At 41.5% G+C, this 24687-nt stretch overlaps 1 protein-coding gene across 1 annotated transcript; it reads right to left on the reverse strand.

The window, feature by feature from the left end:
* Positions 1 to 15788: 15788 nt before the first annotated feature.
* Positions 15789 to 18251, reverse strand: LOC104232410 (membrane steroid-binding protein 1-like). The gene is made up of 2 exons (XM_009785602.2): positions 17743 to 18251; positions 15789 to 16395 (listed from the first exon to the last, which is right to left on the reverse strand). The coding sequence occupies exons 1-2, from the start codon at positions 18051 to 18053 to the stop codon at positions 16023 to 16025; spliced, it is 684 nt and encodes a 227-aa protein (XP_009783904.1). The 5' UTR covers positions 18054 to 18251; the 3' UTR covers positions 15789 to 16022.
* Positions 18252 to 24687: the final 6436 nt, after the last annotated feature.

A 24687-nucleotide genomic window follows, 5' to 3' on the forward strand; every position in this document is an offset into this window, starting at 1 on the left:
TGGTAGGTTTGGGTAGGGATTTGGGCTTAGCATTAATTTTGGCCAATCAAGTTTAAACCAACCTTTTCTTTTCAATTTCTCTTTTTTCTTTAATTAAAAAAATCCTAAAATTAAAATCCTAGATTATCTAAAAAATGTAAAATTAAACTAATTAACTAATTATAAAAATTATAAATATTACTTAATTCTAAATTAAAAGAGGAAAATCAATAAATTAAAATTAAAAGACAAAATCTAAAAATGAGCTATTTTGTGATTTTCAACTTTTTATAAAACAAGTAACTACCAATTAATCCTAAAAATATAAAAATAAAGCCTAAATGCCATGAGTGATATTTTTTGGGTATTGTTTATGATTTAAATAAAACTTAAACATGCACAAAATGCAAATAATTAAAGAAAATTCTACAAAAATTTCCTAAAATGTCAAATAATTAACAAAAAATCTATTTTCTTGGGATTTTATAGGAGTATTTCATATAGTGCAAAAATCACGTGCTCACAACTGTACGTTCCATGGGCTCACCGCCTAGTCCCAGGCTATGGAGATTGTTTCTTAATGATGTAGGCTTATTTTGAGCCGTTTGTCTATTACTCGTAGTATGGTACGGTGTGGGGGTTTTTCCCGATTTGTCGTTTGTCGTAGGAAGGAATTTAGAGCATGTATGTCAACTAGCCTTCGTTTGCATATTTGGGAGGACATCCCTATTCTCTGTTTCACTTCTCTCTTCTTCTTTTTTTAAGAATGAATAGCGGGTTAAGAGTACATGGAATCATTTGTTACCTTGGTCGGCTGTTTAGCTGATGAATGAGAAAGTTCCTTCGTTCAGCAATGAACTAGGGATCGCTCCGTAGAGCGGCTCACCTTGTTCTGTATGGTGGTACTAGTTTCAGGCCTGATGTTGGCTTCGGCTTTACGCTCAACCTCGTCACTGGTTGAGCTTTGGCATCTCATGGGTGGACGATCCACTCCCCCCATTAGGGTCTCGAGTTCGAGTCCCAGTTTGTCTTAGTCCCGGGCATGCGGAGATGGCATAAATGTAAGTTATACCACAAACATACAGGCGAAGAGTATATCAGTCAGTAAATTACACAACAAGCATCGGCTCATATGGTAGGAGGGAAGGCGATATGCGCAGGATGTAGTAGGTGTTGGGTGCTAACTTGGAAATGGGATTACGGACACGTTTGTTATGCGTAGTCGTAGTCCCACTACGATGGCTCATGTTCATAATGCATCACGGTTGCTGCTGTGGTGCAACACAATTTTCGTGTGTAAACCGGGCATAACTCCAGTTTCGTAAGTCGACATTCGTAATAAAAGGGTGAAACTTCACTGAATGAGAGATAAAGCTAAGACCATGTTTGGATCTAGAGGGAACTAAGGCCTTGGCTTGAAAATCCCCACAGTCGGTGCCAAATTGTTTTACCAAAAAGTGTTAAGCCCTTTTTAGTTAAATCAATTTAATAAATAGATAAGGGGTAAATCCTAGCCAAAGATAATTAGCTCTAGATTAATGAATGATAAGTAAGAAAAGTTGAGTAAAGTTAAGTTCATGAACTCATTAAGATAATGGAAAAAATCTAATGTATATGATGAGCTTACATTCATTCTCGACATAGGTTACTCCACAATGTAAAATAAAGAAGAAAGAAAGAATTCACCATTAATGACCACGGGGTATGTCTTTATTTATTCCATAACGATGGCTACAGAAAATGAATAGTAAGGTTCTGAACCTTCTCTCGTTTTCGAGATGTATTCTCCAATTCCTCTCCCCTGTTAGTGAAGAAGTGTGTGATTTATGAATCCCCCCTTTATTCGTTCTCTCACCTAGTATATATACTAGGTATTTTCATTTACACAACGATCATTAGCCAGGGTACCTAAGTCATTTAACTGTATTACAGATTGACCCTCTGAAATGCCGTAACATCCAATTCACCGTACAAGCATTCTGAGTACACGACCTTGGCCGTGGCCGAGGTGCTTGTCGCTATAGAGTTATGTGAATATAACTTCGGTCCAACTAACTTTTTGTCATTCCTCTTCACGCGGATTCTTGTTTGGTTAAATTTCGACCCATACACTTACAAGTATCAGAAATAAAAACCAGACCAAAACTATACTTATCTATTTACGAAGTGTAAACATCTTAATTAGAGATTACTTATTTGTCTGATTGTAGTCAGTTTTATATTATACCCCATATATTCGCGAGTGGGAATTTACTAAAACACTTATTTCATTTTATTTCAAAGAACCAAATATTTATTAATAAAAATATTACATCTAAATAATGTTGTCATAATTTAATCCTCTTATTATAATTCTCACATTATAATTCCAGTATAATTTGTTCACAAACCAAACAACTCTAGGATTATCCCACCATTTGTTGGCACTAGCTAAGGCTAGCTTGTATCCTCATTCATCTGTATTATTCCAATGTTATGAACTATGACAATGGCAAGATAATGACTTGGGATTATGCTAATGCTTATAACTCCATATATAACATCATCTTTTTTATTGAAGTCAACTGTTGAATTAAAATTACTTAATGGCTAAAAAAATATGAAATACTTCAACTGCCATAGTGACCCACCCGTAGGCCTTATCCTACTCCAAGATTCCTAGTATACTAGTTCTAATAAGATATAGCTAGCAAACAAGCTAATTTAACTAATGATACAGTAGATATGCATCAAGCTACATTAGATTGAGGTTAGGTACTTTGTTGCAATATTAAGGATAAGCATCACCAATAACTAGTTTGGTAAGTGAATTGCATGCATAATAGTGAACCACAACAACAACCGGAAAAAAAAGGCTGACAAAGAAAAGAAAAAAATATTGTTTACCTCGAAAATACGAGTAACAATTAAATTTGATTTGTGGTTTTAAAGATATGTGATTTAGTTCAATACCAATTAATAATCAAGAAATATGAAGTGTAGATGAAGGAAATAAGTGAATCAAACCAACGTTACTCAGCAGTGATGACCTCGAGTTTAGTGACCTCGAGATGAACTAAGAGCAATAAAATAAGAACAATAACTGTAAAGGACAATGATGATGAACAATAAGAGAGAAAAGCAGGATAGTATATTCTTTACCAATAATTAGATGATGTTACAAATGATTGAGGTCCCCTTTATATAATATGGAAACCCTAAATAAGGTACATTTCCATTTACAGTAAAGAATCTTATCGGTACAGCTGTTTAACCGCCTAGTACGGAATCGTACAATCTTATTCCGGGATTCACGCCATGATCTTGGGAACGTGGCAGGAATCTAGCTCATTTTGTTACAAATCAATAACGATACTATTTCGGGGTCGAGCATACTCGGCCTCGGTATACATCGTGTTTCAGTCTTCAGGCATTGCATTCTGTCTTCGAGCTCAGGTTTGATCCATCGGACTCGAACTCGACCTCTCCTGAACTCAGGCTTAAGGAGGACCCTCGAGCCTATAAATCGGAGGCATACAATTTTGGCCGTATACAGATAGTCCCCGCGTTTCTTAGAATAAGATGATAAAAAACGACTTGAATCTCGATCTCACGGAGTTTCTGATGATGATGTCATTCCCATAATATAGGCGTTCGAAGTGACCGAAATGTCCCATCGGTTCGCTTTCCCAAAATATTAAATACATGACAGTAATGGTCGGCCACTAGCGTCGCCGAACTGTCATTGCTCATCTATAAATACGAGGCTACTTCTTTGAATTGAAAACTTTACTCCTTCATTCCCATTTACTCTGGTTACTTCTCTTCTTCATCTTTTCCTCTCATCATCTATTTTCACCGCCTCTTCAATACGCCGGAAAATGCCTTAGCCCAAAATTATGGCTAAAACTTCTGAAACAGTTCCCAAAAAAGATAAAGCATCGTCTTCTTCTACTTCCTGGTCGGCAAAACCGATGGTGCCACCGGCTCTTCACAAAATCACCTTCGGCCCTTGTGTGAGTAAAAAAGACTTCAATATTGAAATCCTCCCGATATCCTAGGACGATGCGAACATGTATCTCGATACATCAGTTTGATATCGGAGAAATACCTCAAAGCCATAAAAAAGGACTGCGGCTGGGAAGACGAGGTCGTGGTACAGATCCTAGGCCCCGAGGAGAGCATCACTACCCACGTGGAGGGGTTTTTAAGTGTTTACACTTACCCATTCACACTGGGTCCCATCGATCCAGTAGTGATTAACTTCTGTAAAACATATGAGGTCACCTTCGGCCAGATTTATCCCTCCTTTTGGCGCATCGTGATCATGTTGCGCTATTTTTTTGGAAAGGCCGAGGGGTTGGAATTCACCCTCAACCACCTTATTCGGCTGTATCGGCCCCAGCTGTTTTGAGGACTCATTAAGCTGCAATGTCGAACAAAGAAGGCCTTCTATGCTAGTAACGACAAAGACAAAGATCGAGGTTGGATGAGCTGGTTCATTAGAGTAAGGACTTTGGATGTCATCCCCGGGGACAAAATGCCATTTTCGGAGAGGTGGAATTTTAATCGTAAGTAGGGTTCCTTAACAAATACTTCTTCATATTCTGCTTCTGTGTTCCATAATATTTTCATCTTTTCTGCAACTATTACTTGGACACCTCACGTTGTCCCAGACCTCGAGGACTGGGTCTGAAAGTTGGTTGTGACCTCCTCGTATAATGAGCGCAAATGGTGTGGTTTAACGAGGGGCAAATAGGAGTCCAAACATCATGGTAAATTCTCTTCTCAGGTTTTTGATACTCTTTTTTTATTGGTGGTGTCATCTCATTCATATTTACTTATGTAGGTATTAGAGATGTCTCCGAAATGAGGCCAGCCCCGCTTAGGTAAGGGACCAAATCTTTGATTCCTAAATCGGGGAAAGATAATAAAAGAAAAAGGGCTTCGAATCCCGAAGATACCCAGGACGAGTCGGCCCCTACTCGAAAGTCGAGGAAGAAGCCTGCCCATGTGGAGTTGGATTCATCCATCAAATTCCTGGAGGCTGAGGAGAATGAGGGCGAAGAATCGGCATTGGTGCCCCGAGCTAGGAAACCAGTCGAGGCTGCCAAACCCTCCGAAGAAGACTTGGGTAAAACCCTTGAGTCCTCCGAGATTGAGATCGTTCCTCCTCTTTCAACAAATACACCGGAGGGGATAAGTTCTGAGAGGGCTGACGCTAATCAGAGTGCCTTGAGTAAGGAGCTCGGGGCTATGACAATGGGTCACTCCATTTCTCTACCATCTTATTTTGAGGAGGCAATCAAAAATGCTAATGCTTTATGTACGCTCGATCCGAGCAAGGTCCTCGAAGAAGATCCCTTTTAGGGTTGCTTTGCTGGGGTCTATGATGCCACCGACCTTAATGATTCATCCACCCTCTTTGAAGAGGCTCAACATCTCCTCTCTCAGGTAAATACTAACTTCCATTGTTGTAATTTTTTCTTCCTTTCCTTTCGTTTGACTGACATATCTCCATTTTATGTATAGGTCATCGTCAAGTTTAGAGCGAAGCTGACCCAATGTGAGGCCGAGCTCAAGAATGTTTCGGGTGAAGAGAAGGCCCTGAGGCTCCTCTGTAGCCAAAAGAAGGAGGAGCTTAAGGACCTCCGAGATGAATTGGCCAAAGCTCGAAAAAAAGAGACTGAGCTAGATGAGCAGGTAACTATGATTTTAACAGAGTATGGTCTTCTTGGCCCTACTTCGGAGGCTAACACTTCGATGTATCAGCTATAGCAGAAGTTGGAGATGATGGGAAGCTCCGGGGCGAGGTTAATCAAGTTAAGGCTGATTGCCATCGATGGAAAGAGAACATGGATTAGTTCTATATCGACAAGGAAGCTGTTACAACCCAACTATCCTCGCATGGAACTCAACTCCGAGGCATTAAAGTGAAGGGTCTGTCCCAGGCCAAGAAAATTGAGGAGTTGGAGGTAGAGCTTGCTAGAGCCTGGGTCGAAGCTGCACAGGCCAAGGCTGAAGTTGAGAAGATGAAGGCTATGGCTGATAAGACCATTGTTGTATACTTAAGGTATGTCGAGGCTGTTCAAGTGGAGTTGAGGGAGGCCTCGATCAGGAAAAACGGAGTAATGATTTGGCCAAGTGCCAAGCCCGGAGGGAGACTCTCGAAGAAATCCACGCCCGAGGATTTGACCTTACTGAAGAAATAGCTGAAGCAAAGGCACGGGAAACCGATGCCAGGTTCCTTGTTTCTTCTAATGACGAGGATGTTGTGAGTGGCTCCGGGGATGGATAAGGTGAAGAAGGTGTCCCCGGGGAAGAGGGGGTTCCCGAAGATAAAGCTGTCGAGGGTGCAGTTTTTGAGGATGTCGCTTCCGGGGATGTGACTCCGAAATAGATTAGGTTCTCTTTTTTATATTTGTGTAAGGGCCCCTTGCGGGTGTTGTAAGTATACTTTGTAAATCATATTTTGTGGATATAAAGAACTTTTTTGCTTTATCTTCAGTTTGTGTTGAACTTCGTTTCGTCTTCATCTATGAAATTTTTTATTGTATAACTCTAATGATCGGTCCGAATACTAGACTCAGAACATAATAAACCCTTAGGTTTTTTATTGATCAACATAATTCCTCTTAGGGATTTAGTTAATCCTCGAGCTAAGCTCAAATCGATTTGATGTGAGCTCGTGGTATCTAGACCTTTGAGTCTGAGTTGAGTGAGATTAAGGTCTCGAACCCTTTATATTTTGGCCCTTAGGCTCTTTTAGGTTGGCCCTTAGTCTCTTTGGGGTTGGCCCTTAGGCTCTTTAAGTTGGGCCGATTCGGCCTCTAAAGTAGCTATAATTTTTCCCTCTTTTCGGCTAAAGGACATACTGAAATTTTTTGTATGCCTTAGCATGTGTTTTTTCCCTTGGGTTTTTCGAAGGTTCGATCGATTGGAACCTCATTTATAACTTGTTTGTTTAAACATAATCGAATTTCTATTGAGTTTTTTTCGAAGGCTGATGTTATCGAAGCCTCTAAATTATTCGAGGGCTAATTTTATTGAAGCCCTTTATCTTTGCTTTTGCCAAGGGTAGCATGATTTAACCGGTTTTTTCAAAGTGTATTAAGGCCTTTAATTTATGGCGGAAGTCGGACTTCTCCGAGCCGCATTATTTCGGCCATAGCCTTTTTATATGGTCGTAGCCTTTAATATGGTTGTAGCCTTCGGGTATGTCTCTTTGACTTTTTTCCCGATAACCTTTTGAACTTGTTCGGAGGGCTAGTCCCCGAGTATGTTGGCCTTGGCCTTTATATCGAGGAGATGCCTCTTTGAGGTCTTATGAGTCCGAGTTTTTGATGACTCGGATGCGTTGACTGTCGATGACAGTCCCCGAGTATTCGGGGGTGCATTTGCATTTTGGCACTTGAGCCGTTTCCCGTAGGATTATAAGTGTAGAGCTCATATAATAGTAGACTTCTTTGAGACAAAGTGTTTTTATATAGAAAGAATGCTTCTTTGAATAATTATACATGCGTACATGTTTTGCCATAGGGAATCGACTATTCTATATGGACACGGTTCATCTGGCCGTTTGGCCCATTACAAAGTTCTCCTATGGAGGCCCTCTTTGGCATGAAGTATTTTCCTCGAAATCAAAATCTATGAGGGTGATGCTCCCCAGTATTCGAGGTTGATTGAAAAGAAGCCTTGGATACTGTTGAGTTCTCCTTAGGTAGCACATAGTTGTTGCCTCATTAAAAACCTCGCCGGTAAAACCCATTTGGCACAAAATCCGATCTAAGGGAAAAAAAGTGTAACACATGCTTTAAAACCTAAGGCCTTCGTGTAAAAAGGGTGCCTTCGATAGCTTTGATCGAACGCCTGTAATGGATTAGTTTAAAATTCAAATAGACAAAAAGAGAGAGTCATACCTTAGCAATAGTACCATTGAGTAACGATACATTTCAATTGTTTGGCAGTTGTTCACCTTCCATTGTGCTAAGTTTGTAGGATCCTTTACCGACAATTCTGAGGACTTGGTATGGTCCTTCCCAATTCGGGCCTAGTTCCCCTTTATCCGGGTCTCGAGTATTGAGGGTGACTTTCGTAGAACTAAGTCCCCGACTCCAAAGTACCGAAGGTTGGTCCTTCTATTGTAGTATCTCTTGATTCTTGGCTTTTGCGAGGCCATCCAAACAAGTGTTGCCTCTCGTTTTTCATCTAACAGTTCGAGGCTAGTATTCATAACCTCGTGATTTGACTCCTCCGATACATGTCGAAACCTGGCGCTGGGTTCTCTGACCTAGATAGGGATAAGGGCCTCAGAGCCATAAACTAAAGAGAACGGAGTAGCCCCTGTGCTAGACTTCGATGTTGTTCGATATGCCCAAAGGACCTCGGGTAGAACTTCTCTCTATTTTCCCTTCGCATCGTCTAACCTTTTCTTCAGGTTTGAATGATAGTTTTGTTTGTTGACTCGGCCTGTCCATTTCCAGTAGGATGGTATGGTGTTGATAATATCCTCTTTATTTTATGTATCTCGAGGAAATCCATCACTTTGCTGCCAATGAATTGTTTTCTATTGTCACATACAATCTCGGCAGGTATCTCGAACCGGCATATGATGTGATCCCAGATGAAGCTAATAACTTCTTTTTCTCTGACCTTCTCGAAGGCCTGTGCTTCCACCCACTTAGAAAAATAATCAGTCATAAACAAAATAAATTTAGCTTTACCTGGGGCCGTTGGTAGAGGAACGACTATGTCCATTCCCCATTTCATGAAAGGCCACGGGATATGACCGAATGGAGTTGTTCTCCGGGCTGATAGATCATCGGTACAAATCATTGGCATTTATCACTTTTTTTGACGAATTCACTAGTATCTTTATCCGTGCTATCCCAATAATAACCTGCTCTAATAATTTTGCGAACCAAAGACTCGGCGCCGGAGTGATTTCCACAAGTACCTTCGTGGACCTCTCGTAGAACATAATCGGTGTCCCCCGGTCCTAAACATACCGCCAATGGTCCATTGAACATTATCCTGTACAATGTTCCATCTTCGTCTAATGCAAACCTAGCAGCCTTGGTTCGTAAGGCCCTCGATTCTTTATGGTCCGATGGGAGTTTACCATCTTTCAAATAATCAATGTACTTATTCCTCCAGTCCCAAGTCAAACTTATTGAATTTATCTCAGCATGACCCTCTTTATCCACAAACCTCGATAATTGGAAGACAGTCGTCGGGACGATATCATCTTCTTTAACCGAGGATCCCAAATTAGCAAGTGCATCGGCCTCACTATTTTTCTCTCGAGGCACATGATCTAGGGTCCATTCCTTGAAGCGATGCCATGTTACCTGTAGTTTATCTAAGTATCATTGCATCCATCCTCTCGAACTTCAAAACTTTTGTTTACTTGGTTTACCACCAACAGTGAATCGCACTTGGCTTCAATGACTTCTGCTCCTAAGCTCTTGGCTAGCTCGAGACCTGCAATCATGGCCTCATACTCGGCCTCATTATTAGTCAACCTAGACATTTTTGATAGATTGTCTAATGGTACTGCCCGTAGGTGGTTTTAAGACAATGCCAAGCCCGAACCCCTTCACATTCGAAACACCGTTTGTGAGAAGGGTCCATACCCCCGGTGATGTATCCGAACTCAGCAGGAGTTCTTTTTCCACCTCCAGTGCGAGGGTCGGCGTAACATCAACCACGAAGTCAGCTAGAATTTGAGATTTGATGGCCACTCGGGGTTGATATTCGATATCATATCCGCTAAGTTCAACGGCCCATTTGGCCAGCCGGCCCGATAGCTCGGGCTTATGCAAAACATTTCGAATGGGATATGTGGTTAACACACATATGTGATGGCATTGAAAATATGGCTTTAGTTTTCTAGATGTGCTTATCAATGCAAGTGCTAATTTTTCTAAGTGAGAGTATCTGGTTTCAGCATCTCTTAGAGTTCGACTTACATAATAAACAGGAAATTGCGTACCTTGCTCTTCTCGAACTAGTACCCCACTTACCGCTATCTCAGATACTGCCAAATATAGGTAAAGTTTCTCATCTACCTTCGGGGTGTGAAGCAAAGGCGGGCTAGATAAGTATCGCTTTAGTTCTTCTATGGCTTGTTGGCATTCTGTGGTCCATGCGAAATCCTTTTTTCTTTTTGAGCAAGGAAAAGAACCGGTGACTTCGATCTGATGACCTCGAAATGAATCGACCCAAAGCAGCTACCGACTTGTTAGCCTTTGCATGACCTTCACACTATCCACGATCGTGATATCCTCGATGGCCTTGATTTTATCGGGGTTAATTTCGATGCCCCGATTCGACACCATGAAGCCGAGAAACATACCCGAGCCGACTCCGAAGGCACATTTCTCTGGGTTAAGCTTCATGTTGTATTTCCTTAAGATTTTCAATGTTTCCTACAAATTAGCTAAATGGTCCTCTGCGCGCAGGGGCTTAACCAACATATCATCAATGTAAACTTCCATTGTTTTACCTATTTGGTCTTCGAACATTTTGTTGACTAGGCGTTGATATGTAGCTCCCGCATTTTTTAGCCCGAAGGGCATTACGTTGTAACAATAAGTTCTAAATTTAGTAATAAACGAAGTCTTTTCCTGGTCCTCCGAATTCATCTGAATTTGATTGTACCCAGAGTAGACATCGAGAAAAGTTAGGATCTCGTGCCTGGCCGTGGCATCGATCATACGATCGATGTTGGGCAGTGGGAAAGAATCTTTCGGACATGCTTTGTTCAAGTTCTTATAGTCTACATACATTCTGAGTTTGTTTCCTTTTTTAGGAACTATAACTATATTGGCTAACCATTCGGGGTACTTCACCTCCCGAATAGACCCTATTTTAAGAAGTTTGGTTACCTCGTCCTTTATGAACACATGTTTCACCTTGGACTGGGGCCTCTTTTTTTGCTTCATCAATTTGAACCCGGGGTCGATCCTTAACCGATGTGTGGTGATTTCCGGTAGAATCCCTATCATATCTAAATAAGACCAAGCAAAGCAATCCATATTATCAATACGAAATTGAATGAGTTTTTTCCTGAGTTTGGGGGTTAATCCCATTCCCAGGTATATCTTTCTCTCGGGCATATATTCCATCAGTATGACCTGCTCCAGTTCCTTGATCGTTGACTTAGTTGCATCGGACTCTTTGGGGACGACGAAGGTTCGAGGAGTAAGGAAATCCTCATCTTCGTCTTCGATTACCTGTTGCTCCGATTCCGTCGAGGCTGGAGACGATGATTGCTATTTGGCCATCTATTTACCTTCGATAATTTATTTCTCCGAGGTCGAAGGCTCTGGTATCGGTACCATTTCCTCGATTTCAAACTTATCATTTGCAGCACGTTGCTCTCCGTAGACTGTTTTTACTCATTTCTCTATTGGGAACTTCATCATCTGGTGAAGAGTTGAAGGCACTGCCTTTATATTGTGTATTCATGGTCTCCCAAGGAGTGCAGTATACCTCATGTCACCTTCGATGACATGGAATTTTGTATCTTGTACAGTCCCGACTACGTTTACTGGCAGGATAATCTCACCCTTTGTTGTTTCACATGCCATGTTGAATCCATTTAGGACCGAGGATGCAGGTACAATATGATCTTGCAGGCCGAGCTGTTCTACGACCCTCGATCTAATTATGTTTGCTGAGCTACCTGGATCCACTAAAACACGTTTAACTTGAATTTTATTTAAAAGAATAGAAATTACCAGGGCGTCATTGTGTGGCTGAGATATGCCTTCTGCTTCTTCATCATAGAACGATAAGGCATCCTCGGGCACATATCTCCGAGTCCGTTTTTCTCTGGTGATTGATACCTTGGTGCGTTTGAATATAGGTTGTTGAGGGACATCGACTCCGCCAATGATCATTTGGATTACATGTTGTGGTTCTTCTTGCTTATTTTTCCTTGCATCTCTCTCCCTGAAATGGTTTTTGGCTCGATCACTAAGGAATTATCGAAGGTGACCTTCGTTGAACAACCGAGCCACATCCTCCCTGAGCTACCTGCAATCTTTGGTTTTATGACCATGTGTGCCATGATACTTGCACATCAAGTTTGGGTTCCTTTTAGAAGGATCAGTTTGTATGGGCCTGGGTCACCTGGTGTCATTGATTCTTCCAATAGCTGACACAATCCCTGATGCATCTACGCTGAAATTATACTCTGACAATCGAGGTGCCTCTACGGGGTCGGTATTCTTATCGAACCCGCTCTTACTCATGAATCCTCGAGAACTTTGGCCTCGATCATTTCTCCGATCATTTCGAGGGGCGCTACGACCCGAGCTGTTGTTTCTCCGATCGACGTACGAATTATACCGTTCCTTGTTCAATCTCGATTCCCTATCGACATCCCTCGGGGGCTTGGCTGCGAATCTGTTAGGATGAACTGAACCCGAGGGGGCTACCAACTGGTTGTCCTCGACCCTGATTTTTGATTGGTAACGGTTGTGTACATCTGATATGTCACAACTTGATATTAGATCAAGTTCTGCTTTAGTTGTCGAGACGCAATCGAGCTCCTTTCATTCAAACCCTGCATAAAAGCTTGTACTGCCCAGTCATTCGAGACCGGTGGTAACTCCATTCGCTCCATCTGGAGCCTAGACACGAACTCCATCAATATCTCGTCGTTCCTCTATTTTATCTTGAAGACGTCTGATTTTCTCGTGGCCTCCTTTATGGACCCGGTGTGTGCCTTAACGAAGGCGTCTGCTAATATAGCAAACGAATCAATAGCAAGTTATGGTATCAAATCATGGCTCCCTTAGATAGTATTTCTCCAAACCTTTTCAACAAAACTAATTTGATCGCATCGTCGTTCAAGTCATTCCCTTTGATCCCACAAGTGTATGAAGTAATATGCTCGTTAAGGTCGGTTGTCCTATTATACTTGGGTATATCAGGCATGCGAAACTTTTTGGGAATGGCATCGGAGTCGCGCTATGAGGGAATGATTTTTGTATGAACGTTTTAGCATCTAAACCTTTCAAAACTGGAGGTGCCCCGGTATTTGGTCAACATGGGAGTTATAAGTCTCCATCTTTTTATCATTGTCCTCAATCTTCTTTTCCCCGGACTCTATTCTTTTGGTGAGCTCTTCGAGCATCCTCATTATGGTGGGGTCAGTCCCCGAGTCATTTCCATTCGACCTCTCTGCCACTGGTTCAGCACGTCGAGTGTTTTCATGTTCAGCTACACTTAGAGTCTTATTCTGACTTTGAAGTTGAGCGATGGCGATCTGCTGAGCTTGTAGCATCTCGAATATCACTTAGAGCCTAATTCCCCCATTTCCCATTCCTTATGTTCCTTGGCCACCAGATCGGGCTTCCCTGTGTACATTCCCTCCGGGGCCTATGCCTAAATTCGCGTTTAGAGCAATGTGTGAACTAACATCAACTGGTTCCATATTTGGCACTTCCCCTTGGTTTATCGGTGGTACACCGACCCCTGCATTGCTGTTTTCTCCAAGACCTTCCTTGTCATGAACAGGTGCGTTTTGTGAGCTAGATATGTTTTAACCTGAGAATCAAAATATTTTGACAAGAAAAAGTGTAAAAACAACGCGTGTAATGAGAATCAGTAAAGAAATAATCACTGTTATCTTTAGCCTCACTGTGAGCGCCAAACTGTTTACCTCGAAAATACGAGTAACAATTAAATTTGATTTGCGGTTTTAAAGATATGTGATTTATTTCAATACCAATTAATATTCAAGAAATATGAAGTGTAGATGAAGGAAATTAGTGAATTAAACCAATGTTACTCAGCAGTTATGACCTCGAGTTTAGTGACCTCGAGATGAATAATTGTAAAGGACAATGCTGATGAACAGTAATAGAGAAAAGCAGGATAGAATATTCTTTGCCAATGACTAGATGATGTTACAATTGATTGGGGTCCTCTTTATATAATAGGGGAACTCTAAATAAGGTACATTTCCATTTACAGTAAAGAATCTTATTGGTATAGTTGTCTAACCGCCTAGTACGGAATCGTACAATCCTATTCCGGAATTCGCGTTATGATCTTGGGGACGTGGCAAGAATCTAGCTCATTTTGTTACAGATCCATAACGATATTATTTTGGGGTCGAGTATACTCGGCCTCGGTATACATCGCGTTTCAGTCTTCGGGCGTTGCATTCTGTCTTCGAGCTCAGGTCTGATCCATCGGACTCGAACTCGACCTCGCCTGAACTCGGGCTTAAGGAGGACCCTCAAGCCTATAAATCGGAGGCATACGATTTTGACCATATACAAATATCATTTTCATATATCAATTTGTACATACATAACAATTGGATAAGGATATATAGTAATTCAATGCTAAAAAGAAGAGTAATATTCTCTGTAATGGCCTGATAGGAGTAAAATCTTTGTATTGTAAAATGACTTTTTAAAAAGGCAGTTCGGTGTACAAAGTATCCCGCATTTACGCAGGGTTCAGAGAAGTGTTGCGCCCTATAGAGTTGTGAAGAGGATTTGGTCCTCCAGGAACAACATGTTCTGAACCACCATGAAATGGAGCAAACTTCTTGCTAATGGTTAGTTTCTGAGACTGATAAGCTGCACTTAAACGGCGTAATAAAGACAGAGAAGACATAGCTTTGACCTTTCTTTAATTTGCTTCGGCAATACTAGCACTGCTAATTAGCCTGAAATCTGTGTGATGGAATGCTACTAGAACCAAAATGAAATTCAGGAGTAGAAATAATGAAGTGGGAGGTTTCATGTTTTAAGTACAAGTGAGATGTTTTTTATGAAGATATAGGAGAGGAGACAGGCCTATTCAGGCTGTTTTGCAAGTATTTGTACCAAGGTGATTCAAGTCTATTTATAAAAGATCAGGCCACGTTTACAGAGCTAGATACAGCCAAAAGTAGTGAATCAATCAAATGAAACTTTGATTTAGACTTCAGAATGACAAAGTTACTCGTGTTATATATCTTCCCCTTCTTGCATTAATTTTGATATAATATTCATCTGGAGGCCAATAGCGTGAGGATAATTGTGTACAAACAGTCCATTGTACTGCTTAAATATAGAATCTTTTTTAGCTCCACTTGTCCAATTTGGTCGAGGATCTCTCTCGGACAAACATTGCAGCTTGGAAGAACTGCCGAACGGCCACTTGCAAATATTAAGTAAATACATCTTACTTGCTAATGTTTGGCACAATTTGCGCGTGCTATTAACTAGTACTCCCCCTCCCACTACCGCGATAACTCTGTCTACCAAAACTTAGGCAGATTGAAAAAAATCACATTTTTTGTCTCGCTTGGGATTTAAACCTTGCTCTCCCATAGTTTTCACCATTTTATTGACTAGGTGTGCGACACCTTAAGTGCAAAAGTATATAATGAAGCTGGCTATTCAGTGAGGGAGACAGTTAGAAATGGAATATGGTCGTGGTGTTATTACATAGGAAGCCCAAAGATGTGGTCTTATCCTAAGTGAACAAAAGCTACCCACACTGGCACTTCCACCGGCCATATAAGCAGTATTGCGTTTAGAAAAGGTGAAAGCTTCTTACGCAGACAACCACAGTAGAAATTGCATTACTAAATTTAACGTCTCCTTCAATTGGACATAGAGATCAATATTCTTGATGCTGATACTACTGCCGAAATTCCCTTCTTATTACTGCCAAATGAGGGGAATGCTTCAAAAACAACAAAAAAGGGAAGGGTGTGATGGTTTCAGGAGTGGCTACCACAAGAAGAGATTCACTTGACACGAGATAAAAGGGAATTGCTACCACTTGCAGACATACAGGTGAACATTAGCGAGTGGTCGTCTAGTATGAGCTCCATTGATACAGTAAAATGCTTGTTTCATTATTTCATACATCAAATCATAGACTTAAAAGTAACTAGACTAAGGAGTATATGTTCTAGAATCAACAACAATCGTCTAACACGAGATAATACACACATCTTTTCAATGCCTTTTTTTTTGGATCTCCACAAAAAAACTGGTTCCCAGAGGGCTCAGCTTGTTACTTGATTAAAAATGGTATGTTTATTAATCCTTCTTTTCAGCATCATCGTCAGACTTGTCCACAGTTTCAGCAACACTTTCGGATGGACCATCTTCTGATGGCTTTGCGCTCTCTGATGCAACACCTTCTGCTGGCTTAGCTTCACGATCAGTTGACTCAACTGATTCACCATTAGCTGCACCGTCACTTACTGCCACTGTCTGCTTGACAGTCCCAACTTTGACATACTTGCTCATGAATTTATACTCCCAATCTTGCAAGGCCTCAAGCTCAAATGGACCAAGGCCAGAGATATCACCGGTGAGATCTTTTTCCTCGAAGGACATCTTGGCGAGAGCTCTACTAGCATCCTTTCCAGCAAAAAGTGCATAAGGTCCTCCAGGTCCATAGAACATTCTGCAGTACACAGTGAACAGACTTGGATACGAATATATAGTAGTAGCTTACAGCATTTAAGAGAGATACTGAAACAAATGATAGACCTTTAGTAGTTAAAAATGCTTAATGTTTATCAAGAGACTCAGACATACATTTGTGAGAATAGGAACTTATTCAAACTCAACTCAGGGTATTTGATCAATTAAGAACATTGTCCTGGTTCAATAGAATGCACATTCAGACTGACAGGATCATATATGAAATCATTTGATATTAGAATTCTTAAAAGTTGAAAGATATCATGTTTATGCTGAAACAAGGACAAGTTATTATTAAATGTCCAGATCCAAGATATATTGAAGTACCGATGAAATGCTTCACGGAGACGAACCAAGCTCACCATACGTAACAAAGTAAATATACGTGTTCAAAAGAAAAAGAAAAAAGCCTGCTTGATTGCAATCCAAAAGATGACCCATGATTTTTCTAACTGCTTGAATTAAAACTAGAAAATATAAGTGAATCTACTGAGAATCAAGTAAAAGTCACAGTGTTCCAACAAGGAATGAAAGAATCACAAACAAGTCAAGACTGCTTTAAATCCTCGCAGTCTAAGCCTTGCCATTGTATTAGGCCTTTGAACCTAATGGCTACCTGGCTGGCGGACTGACATACTTAATCAGCCGTTGGATAATCCTTGCAGAAGGAACTTTTTACTAGAGTATTTGTTCAATTGTCGCACCTATACACTAAAGAGAAAATATATTGATATTTTCTTTTAATAACAGTAGTTCCGGGGCCAGCTTGTGCGTATCTACTATTCCACCAGAGACCGATAGCCCCAGCATAGTTACTGGATAACTTTGCCCACCAATTTGTTTAGGCATATGGAAAAAGTGCTTAGTATATTACTATTCTTTACTGGGTTTGAACCCTATCTTCACCCATTTTATTGAAGCTATATCACACCATGGGTGCTAAGGATCGTGTCACCTACACACTAACTCCCTATTAGTTCCGTATTCCACTATAATTCCCATGCCGAAACACTACGTCGTGTAAATAGCAAATTTCCGAGACTGATAATTTCAGCCAAATTAGAACTTTTCCCGGCAAATAAAAAGGCATAAAGCAGTTCAAAGAAAACAGAAAGAGAGAGTGATTCTAGGATCACTAACTCTTCTTTTCTCAACCAAAAACTTCCCAACTTTCACATAAAGCTTAAAACTTTCAACAATCACCAATAAAAAACAGCAAAAAGAACAAACAAGCACGAAACAAAAAGCCAATAATTCTAAGAATAAAAGTCAAAGCTCCAAATAACATCGAATAGCTTAGAAAACTTATAGACCAAGATAAAATTACCTGCTCTGAGAAACATCATAGATCTGACCCTTAATAGCCATCAACAAAGGCTTCTTTGAATCAGACCCATCATACTCCTTCAACTCCTTTTCACTAATCTCTCCAAGCTGAACTGGAGGTGGCAGAGGCTGCACCTGTTCCTCAAAATTTCTAGACCTCTGCTGGTGACCATGATCAGTTGAACCAAACAATTCCGAGACAACATAGTAAAAAGCAAGTGCTAAAGCAACCGCTGTAAAAAATGTTGTAGGTGAGAGACCTGTGTAAGCTGTGATGGAGTCTTTCAAGTTTTCCCATAACTCTAGGGCCATTTTCTTGGACAGGAAAAAGAATTTATCTGATTCTACTGTAGGGCGAGAGAAACAAAGAGGTTTCTTTATTTGTGACTAATCAATCAGGATTGTTTATCTAGTCTAATGATAATTTTCTTGTGCTGTGCCGGACCAAGATCAGTGGAGTTGTTCATTTTGGACTTTGACTAAATATACTACTTGCCCCTTTTAATTTCCAACTACTTATTGTATGGATCCAAATTTGAACAACCACGGTCGTTGATGAGTACGACAAACGACGAGATCCTCGTAGCTCGACAGAGGACGAGAACGACTTTACAGGTTAACAAGAAACTGTACGACTCTTGCAGTAGTGCAAGCCCAGTAGGGGACATTGGGATAACTTGTCTTTTAGGGCTTAGAAGGGTTTTGTCCCTTATATATAGAGCGTAAAACAACCCTGTAAATTCTCGGGGGCATTCTTCCTAACCGATAACACTTGTTGTAACACTTGTACAAAAACGATTGATAGGATTATTGTTTAAGGTTTTGTCTTGATGAGATAAAGAATTCTTATTCTCCATATTCTCCTTGTCTATCTTTTGTTCTAGAGATTATTATATTTAGCTAAGATTTACCCCTTCATTTTCTTTGATTGATTTATTCAAAAAGGTTCCGATATCTTTTGAATCAAACAATTTGACGCCGTATGTGGGGATTTCTATAGCTGAGATCTTAGTTTCGTCTAGATCCTTGAAAAAAATAATCACCTCTTCCTAGTCTCGCAAAAGCCAACAATGGAAGGAAAGGGAGAAGCAAGGTTAAAGGCAATAGTAGGTGTCACGAACAACCTCCTGAATTCCCTCAATGAAGCCGGTAGGGAAGACAACAAAAATGCAACGCCAAGTGCTACATCTGAGGGAGAGATCTCACCCCCCCTCCCCGCACGAGGGCATGACTGTCTCGCACGAGAGAGAAACCTCAACATCCGCAGCAGGAGGAGTCACCTTGGAGACGACGTTCCACGTAATGAACCAGGAAACAACCTACAACGCCATCATAGGGCGTCCATGGATACACACCATGTGAGCCGTCCCGTCAAGTTTTTATCAAGTAATCAAATTTCCTACCCCATGGGGGATATTCAGCATCCGAGATGAGCAGCGCACCGCCCAAGAATGCTACCGAATCGCCCAAAATTGCACACACACCAAACAACTAAAGGGGTAAAGTGCGGAAGCATAGCAATCAGCCATATCGGGAACCAAACCCGACATACAAATAGAGGCCATCAAAGACCCGGATGTCGTAGAAGCTTGCAAGGAAACCGTAGAAGACCTTGACCCCGTCCAATTGGACAACACCGATAGCACGAAAAAGGCTTATATCGGACACAACCTCTCAGAACCAGGTAAGTACTATGAGTTCTTAACTGACAATGTTGATTTATTTACCTTTTCCCATTCAGATATGCCAGGAATCCCAAGGGACATCGCCACACACAGGCCAAATGTCGACCCTCTTTACCCGCCAGTACAGCAAATAAGGAGAAAGTTCAATGCCACCATCAATGAGGCGGTCAACGAAGAAGTTGATAATTTACTCGCTAGTAGTTCCATCCGAGAATCAAAATATCCCCAATGGGTCGCCAATGTGGTCATGGTAAAAAAGAAGAACGGGAAATGGAGGATATGTGTCGACTTTACCCACCTGAAAAAAGCATGCCCGAAAGATTCCTTTCCATTACCACATATCGACCAGCTCATCGATACAACGGTGGGACATGAACTACTGAGCTTCTTAGATGCTTATTCTGGTTACAACCAAATTCTAATGGCTGAAGAAGACCAAGAAAAGACCAGTTTCATCACCCACCAAGGAACGTACTGCTACAAAGTCATGTCGTTCGTACTCAAGAACGCAGGGGCGACGTATCAAAGGTTAGTTACCAAGATGTTCAAAGAACAACTCAGTAAGACCATGGGGGTTTACATCGACGACATGCTATTGAAGTCGAAAAAGAAAGAGGATCACATTGGTCATCTGAAGGAAGCCTTCGAGATATTGAGGCAATACAGAATGAAAGTGAATCCCGAAAAATGCGCCTTTGGCATAACCTCAGTAAAGTTCCTTGGTTTTTTGGTGTCACAAAGGGGTATCGAAGTCAACCCGGATCAGATCAGAGCCATCGAAGGAATACCGGAGACATTAACCAGCAAGAAGCAGGTGCAGAAATTAACAGGACGAATAGCCGCCCTATCGAGGTTTATTTCACGATCGTCGGATAGATGCCATAAATTCTTCAACGTGCTAAGGAAAGACCACGGACTGCAGTGGAATTCAGAATGTGTCGATGCCCTAAGAAGGCTGAATGCGTATCTGTCCTTGCCTCCACTACTCGTCAAGGCAAACCCGGGAGAATGCCTACTGGTGTACCTAGCAGTCTCTGAAGTCGTGGTAACTGCAGTCTTGATCCGCGAAAACAAAGGTACGCAATCCTCGATTTATTATATCAGCAAAACCTTAATTGATGCCGAAACGAGGTACCCTCACCTTGAGAAACTAGCTCTGGCATTAATCGTAGCTTCACGAAAGCTTAGACCATATTTTCAATGTCACCCCATAAAAGTGGTGACAACATTCCCCCTTAGGGGCATCCTACACAAGCCCGAACTATCGGGTAGGTTGGCCAAATGGGCCATAGAATTAAGCGAGCACGATATAACATATCAATCGTGAACTGCTATTAAGTCGCAGGTGCTCGCCGATTTTTTCGCCAATTTCAGCGCGAAAATATTACCTAAAGTAGAGCAGGAGGCGCTCTGCGCTTCTGCACATTCTGACCTCTGGGTCCTCTACACCGACGGTGCATCTAATTCATCGGGATCGGGATTGGGACTCGTCCTCGAAGTCCCTACGGGCGAAGTAATTCGCTAGTCCATACAATGCCTCGAGATGACTAACAACGAGGCCGAGTATGAAGCTGTGATTGTAGGATTAAAATTAGCCCTCAAATATGGAGCTGGACGACTCGTCCTCCATTGCGATTCTCAACTCGTGGTGAACCAAGTCACTGGGACTTTCCAAATCAAAGAATAGAGACTACAAAAGTACCAGTCAGAAATTCACAAACTGCTGCCAGAATTCGATGAATGCCGCCTCGACCAAATACCCAACGCGTAGAACATCGAAACAGACGATCTCGCCAAACTAGCAACAGCCACTAGAAATATCAACAAGGAAAATATGGTCACTCTTCTCCATTCCGCAATAGACCAGGTCGAGGTACATTCTGTAAACCTAACTTGGGACTGGCGCAACCGTATCGTAACATATTTGCAGGATGGAACGCTCCCACAAGATAAAAAAGAAGCCAAAAAGCTTCGAATACAAGCATCCAGATACAGCCTCGTAAACTGTGATCTTTACAAGAGAACGTTCGGTGGTCCCCTCGCCAAGTGTCTTGGGCTAAACCAAACAAGGCGAGTACTAGAAGAAGTACACGAGGGGCACTGCGGTGCTATACGGGAAACCGTGCCCTCGTTTGATGCCTTATCCGCGCCGGATACTACTGGCCTACCATGAAAAAAAAGGTCGCGGATTATGTCAGGAAGTGTAATCAGAAATGAAATGGCCAAGAATTTTTGAAAAAACAAACCCTCCACCTATTTATAGGATTGGGTGGCGCCAGAATCGAAGCGGAAGGTCGCAGAGTGGCACCGAAATCGAAGCGACAAGCCATCAACTCCTGTCTCAAAAACACGCATAATGATGACGCACGTGGGGATGACGTCATTTCCCGGTAAAATACATTACCTGGTGTCTTGCTAAGCACGCTGACCGCCCACTATTGGACAGGCCGTAACGCCTCGTAGGGTCAAATTTCTCCGTAAGAACGTGTGGTGTCCGCTTATCGTGGACGCACCAAGTTGCAACCTCAACAAGCGGAGGGACTAACTGTATGGGTCCAAATTTGAACAACCACGATTGTTGATGAGTACGACAAACGACGAGATCCTCGTAGCTCGACATCCTGCAAAGGACGACCTACAAGCGAACAAGAGACTGTACGACTCTTGCAATAGTGCAGGCCCAGTAGGGAACATTGGGAATATTTTTTGGAATATTCCCTATAATTTGTCTTCTAGGGCTTAGAAGGGTTATGTCCCTTATATATAGAGCGTAAAACAAACTTGTAAGCTCTCGGGGTGGGGGGGGCATTTTTCCTAACCGATAACACTTGTTGTAACACTTGCTTACAAAAACGACCGATAGGATTATTGTTTAAGGTTTTTTCTTGATGAGATAAAGAATTCTTATTCTCCATATTCTCCTTGTCTATCTTTTGTTCTAGAGATTATTATACTTAGCTAAGATCTACCCCTTCATTTTCTTTGATTGATTTTTTCAAAAAAGGTTCTGATATCTTTTGAGTCAAACACTTATATGTAGCAGTGTAGACGAATTGAAAAATGTTTTGTTTTAACTGAAAGATGTTAGTGCACAAATTTGAGTACTACAGTATTTTTTTTTTTTTTTTTTTTGGAGATGACAAGATTCCATCTTTGTGGATGTTATAATAGTCAAGTCATCCCTTTTTTTTTTTTACCTTGAGGGAATTATATTATGCCATCATGTAAAAAGCCAAGTGTTAAAAAAAATATAGTGTATTTCTGTTTTCACGAAAATGATGCACATGTTGTTTTTCATGGTTGTGCATCATTTTTTTTCTTTTTAAATGGATAAATTTGAGAAACAAATGACATAGGAGAAACAATTAAATTTCATGAAGTCTTTAAGTATTTTTAGTCGTTTTCTAAAATTCGTAATAAAATTTTGAATTATTTCTCAGACAGTTTGATGTCTTTTGTAGAACTTAGGAAAAGATGGTACTTCCTCCGGTACAAAATAAGTGATTTTTGGTCGTTTTCACACATATTAAGAAATTCACCTTTTAATATTAATTAGTAATGAATTGACCATATTAACTTCCACTACCTCTTCGCATAAATATTCCTAACACATACTCCAACACTATTTACTCCAAGGTCAATATAGGGAAGAAATAATTAATTTATTCTTGAAATATGAAAAAATTACTAATTTTGGACCACAAAAAAATAGTCAAAAAATTACTTATTATGGACCGGACGGAGTAATTACTAATTTTGGGGGAGGGGTGTTAGAAAGAAAATAACAATAAGGTAAAACAAAACGTGCAGGTAAATAATTTATCCTGAGGAGAGAAGGGTCATTCCAAAGGTATTTGGTAGACGTTAGGTAGAGAATGCCATTTAATTCATACCAAACTTTGGTGACAACGTCGATATCGCCATTGTGGCAACTGGCATGAAAGTCGAAAATTTGGTCGGGCTTACCAAAATAGTCGCCTAACCATGAGTCATGTTACGCAACATCTTCTTGATATTTTTTGGAAGGGCAACGTAAGATTAAGCAATCGACGTCAGTGCGGTTGCTGTCCGCCAATGAGGTCCCCTCCCCACGCTAGATTAGATTGTCAGTGCCGTGCGGGAAAATCAATGTCACGAGCAATTGCGGAAGCTGAGAGAGAATTGAGTTTTGAATGATGATGATTTTATTGATGAATGAAAGCTGATTACAAAAGATGCGGTGTTAAGGGGGAGAGACACCAGTACAGAAAATTGATTGCTTGAAAATGTTTGATTGTTTGATCCCCCCTAATAATGCTTAAAAAAAATAAACCAAAGTTACACGACTTGCCCTAATAAAGCTGTAGAAGCACACTGAATGAAAATAATGTAAACTAGCCTATAATTACAATGAAAAGGACTTGGTTTGTTACAATGTAGAAACAAGTCCGATGACAACAACTTTGTCTTATGGGTCAGGGTCTGCGCGTGAGGTACTATTGGCGTGCGCGACACTTGTTATGTTGGCCTGAGGCTGGGCATTGGTGCTTGGCATCAGGGTCTGTGCGCGAGGCGCTGCTGGAATGGGCCTGCAGCTGGGCGCTGGCAAGGCATCAGGATTTGCGCGCGCGACATTGTCAGTGCGCGCGGCGCTGTTGTCATTGGCCAGCCGCTGGGCGCTGGAGAGAGGCATCGGTGGGGCGAAAGAGGCACATGCGCGCTTGTCACTTGGCGCAGCCAAGACCACAGGGCCGACCATGGCGCTAGGCATTGTGAGACTTGTTAGGCCGTCATGGGGTCGGCCAAAGGGTCATGGGGCGTGTCTGGGAAGCAGCCCATGACATTCTCGCCCACCTGAGCTGGCGCCGTCCTTAGAGCCTTATGATGATAATTATTCTGGTGGTTGATGGTTGGGAGGTCTGCGCCCCTCTGTTCTTTGAGCTTGTTGTGGTAGCGATGCAATGATTTCATGCGGCTGACATGGAAGACTGGATGGATCTTCCACCAGGATGGAGTTTTCACCTGGTATGCGACTTCCCAATGCGTTTTTCAATGGGCAGGGGCCCGATGTATTTTTGTTGCAGGCGAGGGTCATGGGTCCTCTCTGCAAACAAGTATCGCTTTGGGGTGCATAGCATTACTTTGTCCCCTGCTTGATGTTGGACAAAGCAACGATTTTGTTCGGCGAATCTTTTTGCCCGCTCTTGGGCCCTGATGAGATAGCTCCGCACTATCCCCAGGTTGCGCTCCCATTCGCTCAAGAAGTTGGCAGCTCGAGGAGA

This window comes from Nicotiana sylvestris, chromosome 3 (assembly GCF_000393655.2).
Source record: "Nicotiana sylvestris chromosome 3, ASM39365v2, whole genome shotgun sequence".
NCBI classification, from domain to species: Eukaryota; Viridiplantae; Streptophyta; class Magnoliopsida; order Solanales; family Solanaceae; genus Nicotiana; species Nicotiana sylvestris.

Coding starts and splice junctions, on each gene's coding strand:
- LOC104232410 (XM_009785602.2), bottom strand. CDS start 18,053: ATGGCCCTAGAGTTATGGGAAAACTTGAAAGACTCCATCACAGCTTAC. Junction 16,396..17,742: donor TATGATGTTTCTCAGAGCAG/GTAATTTTATCT, acceptor TGTGTACTGCAG/AATGTTCTATGGACCTGGAG.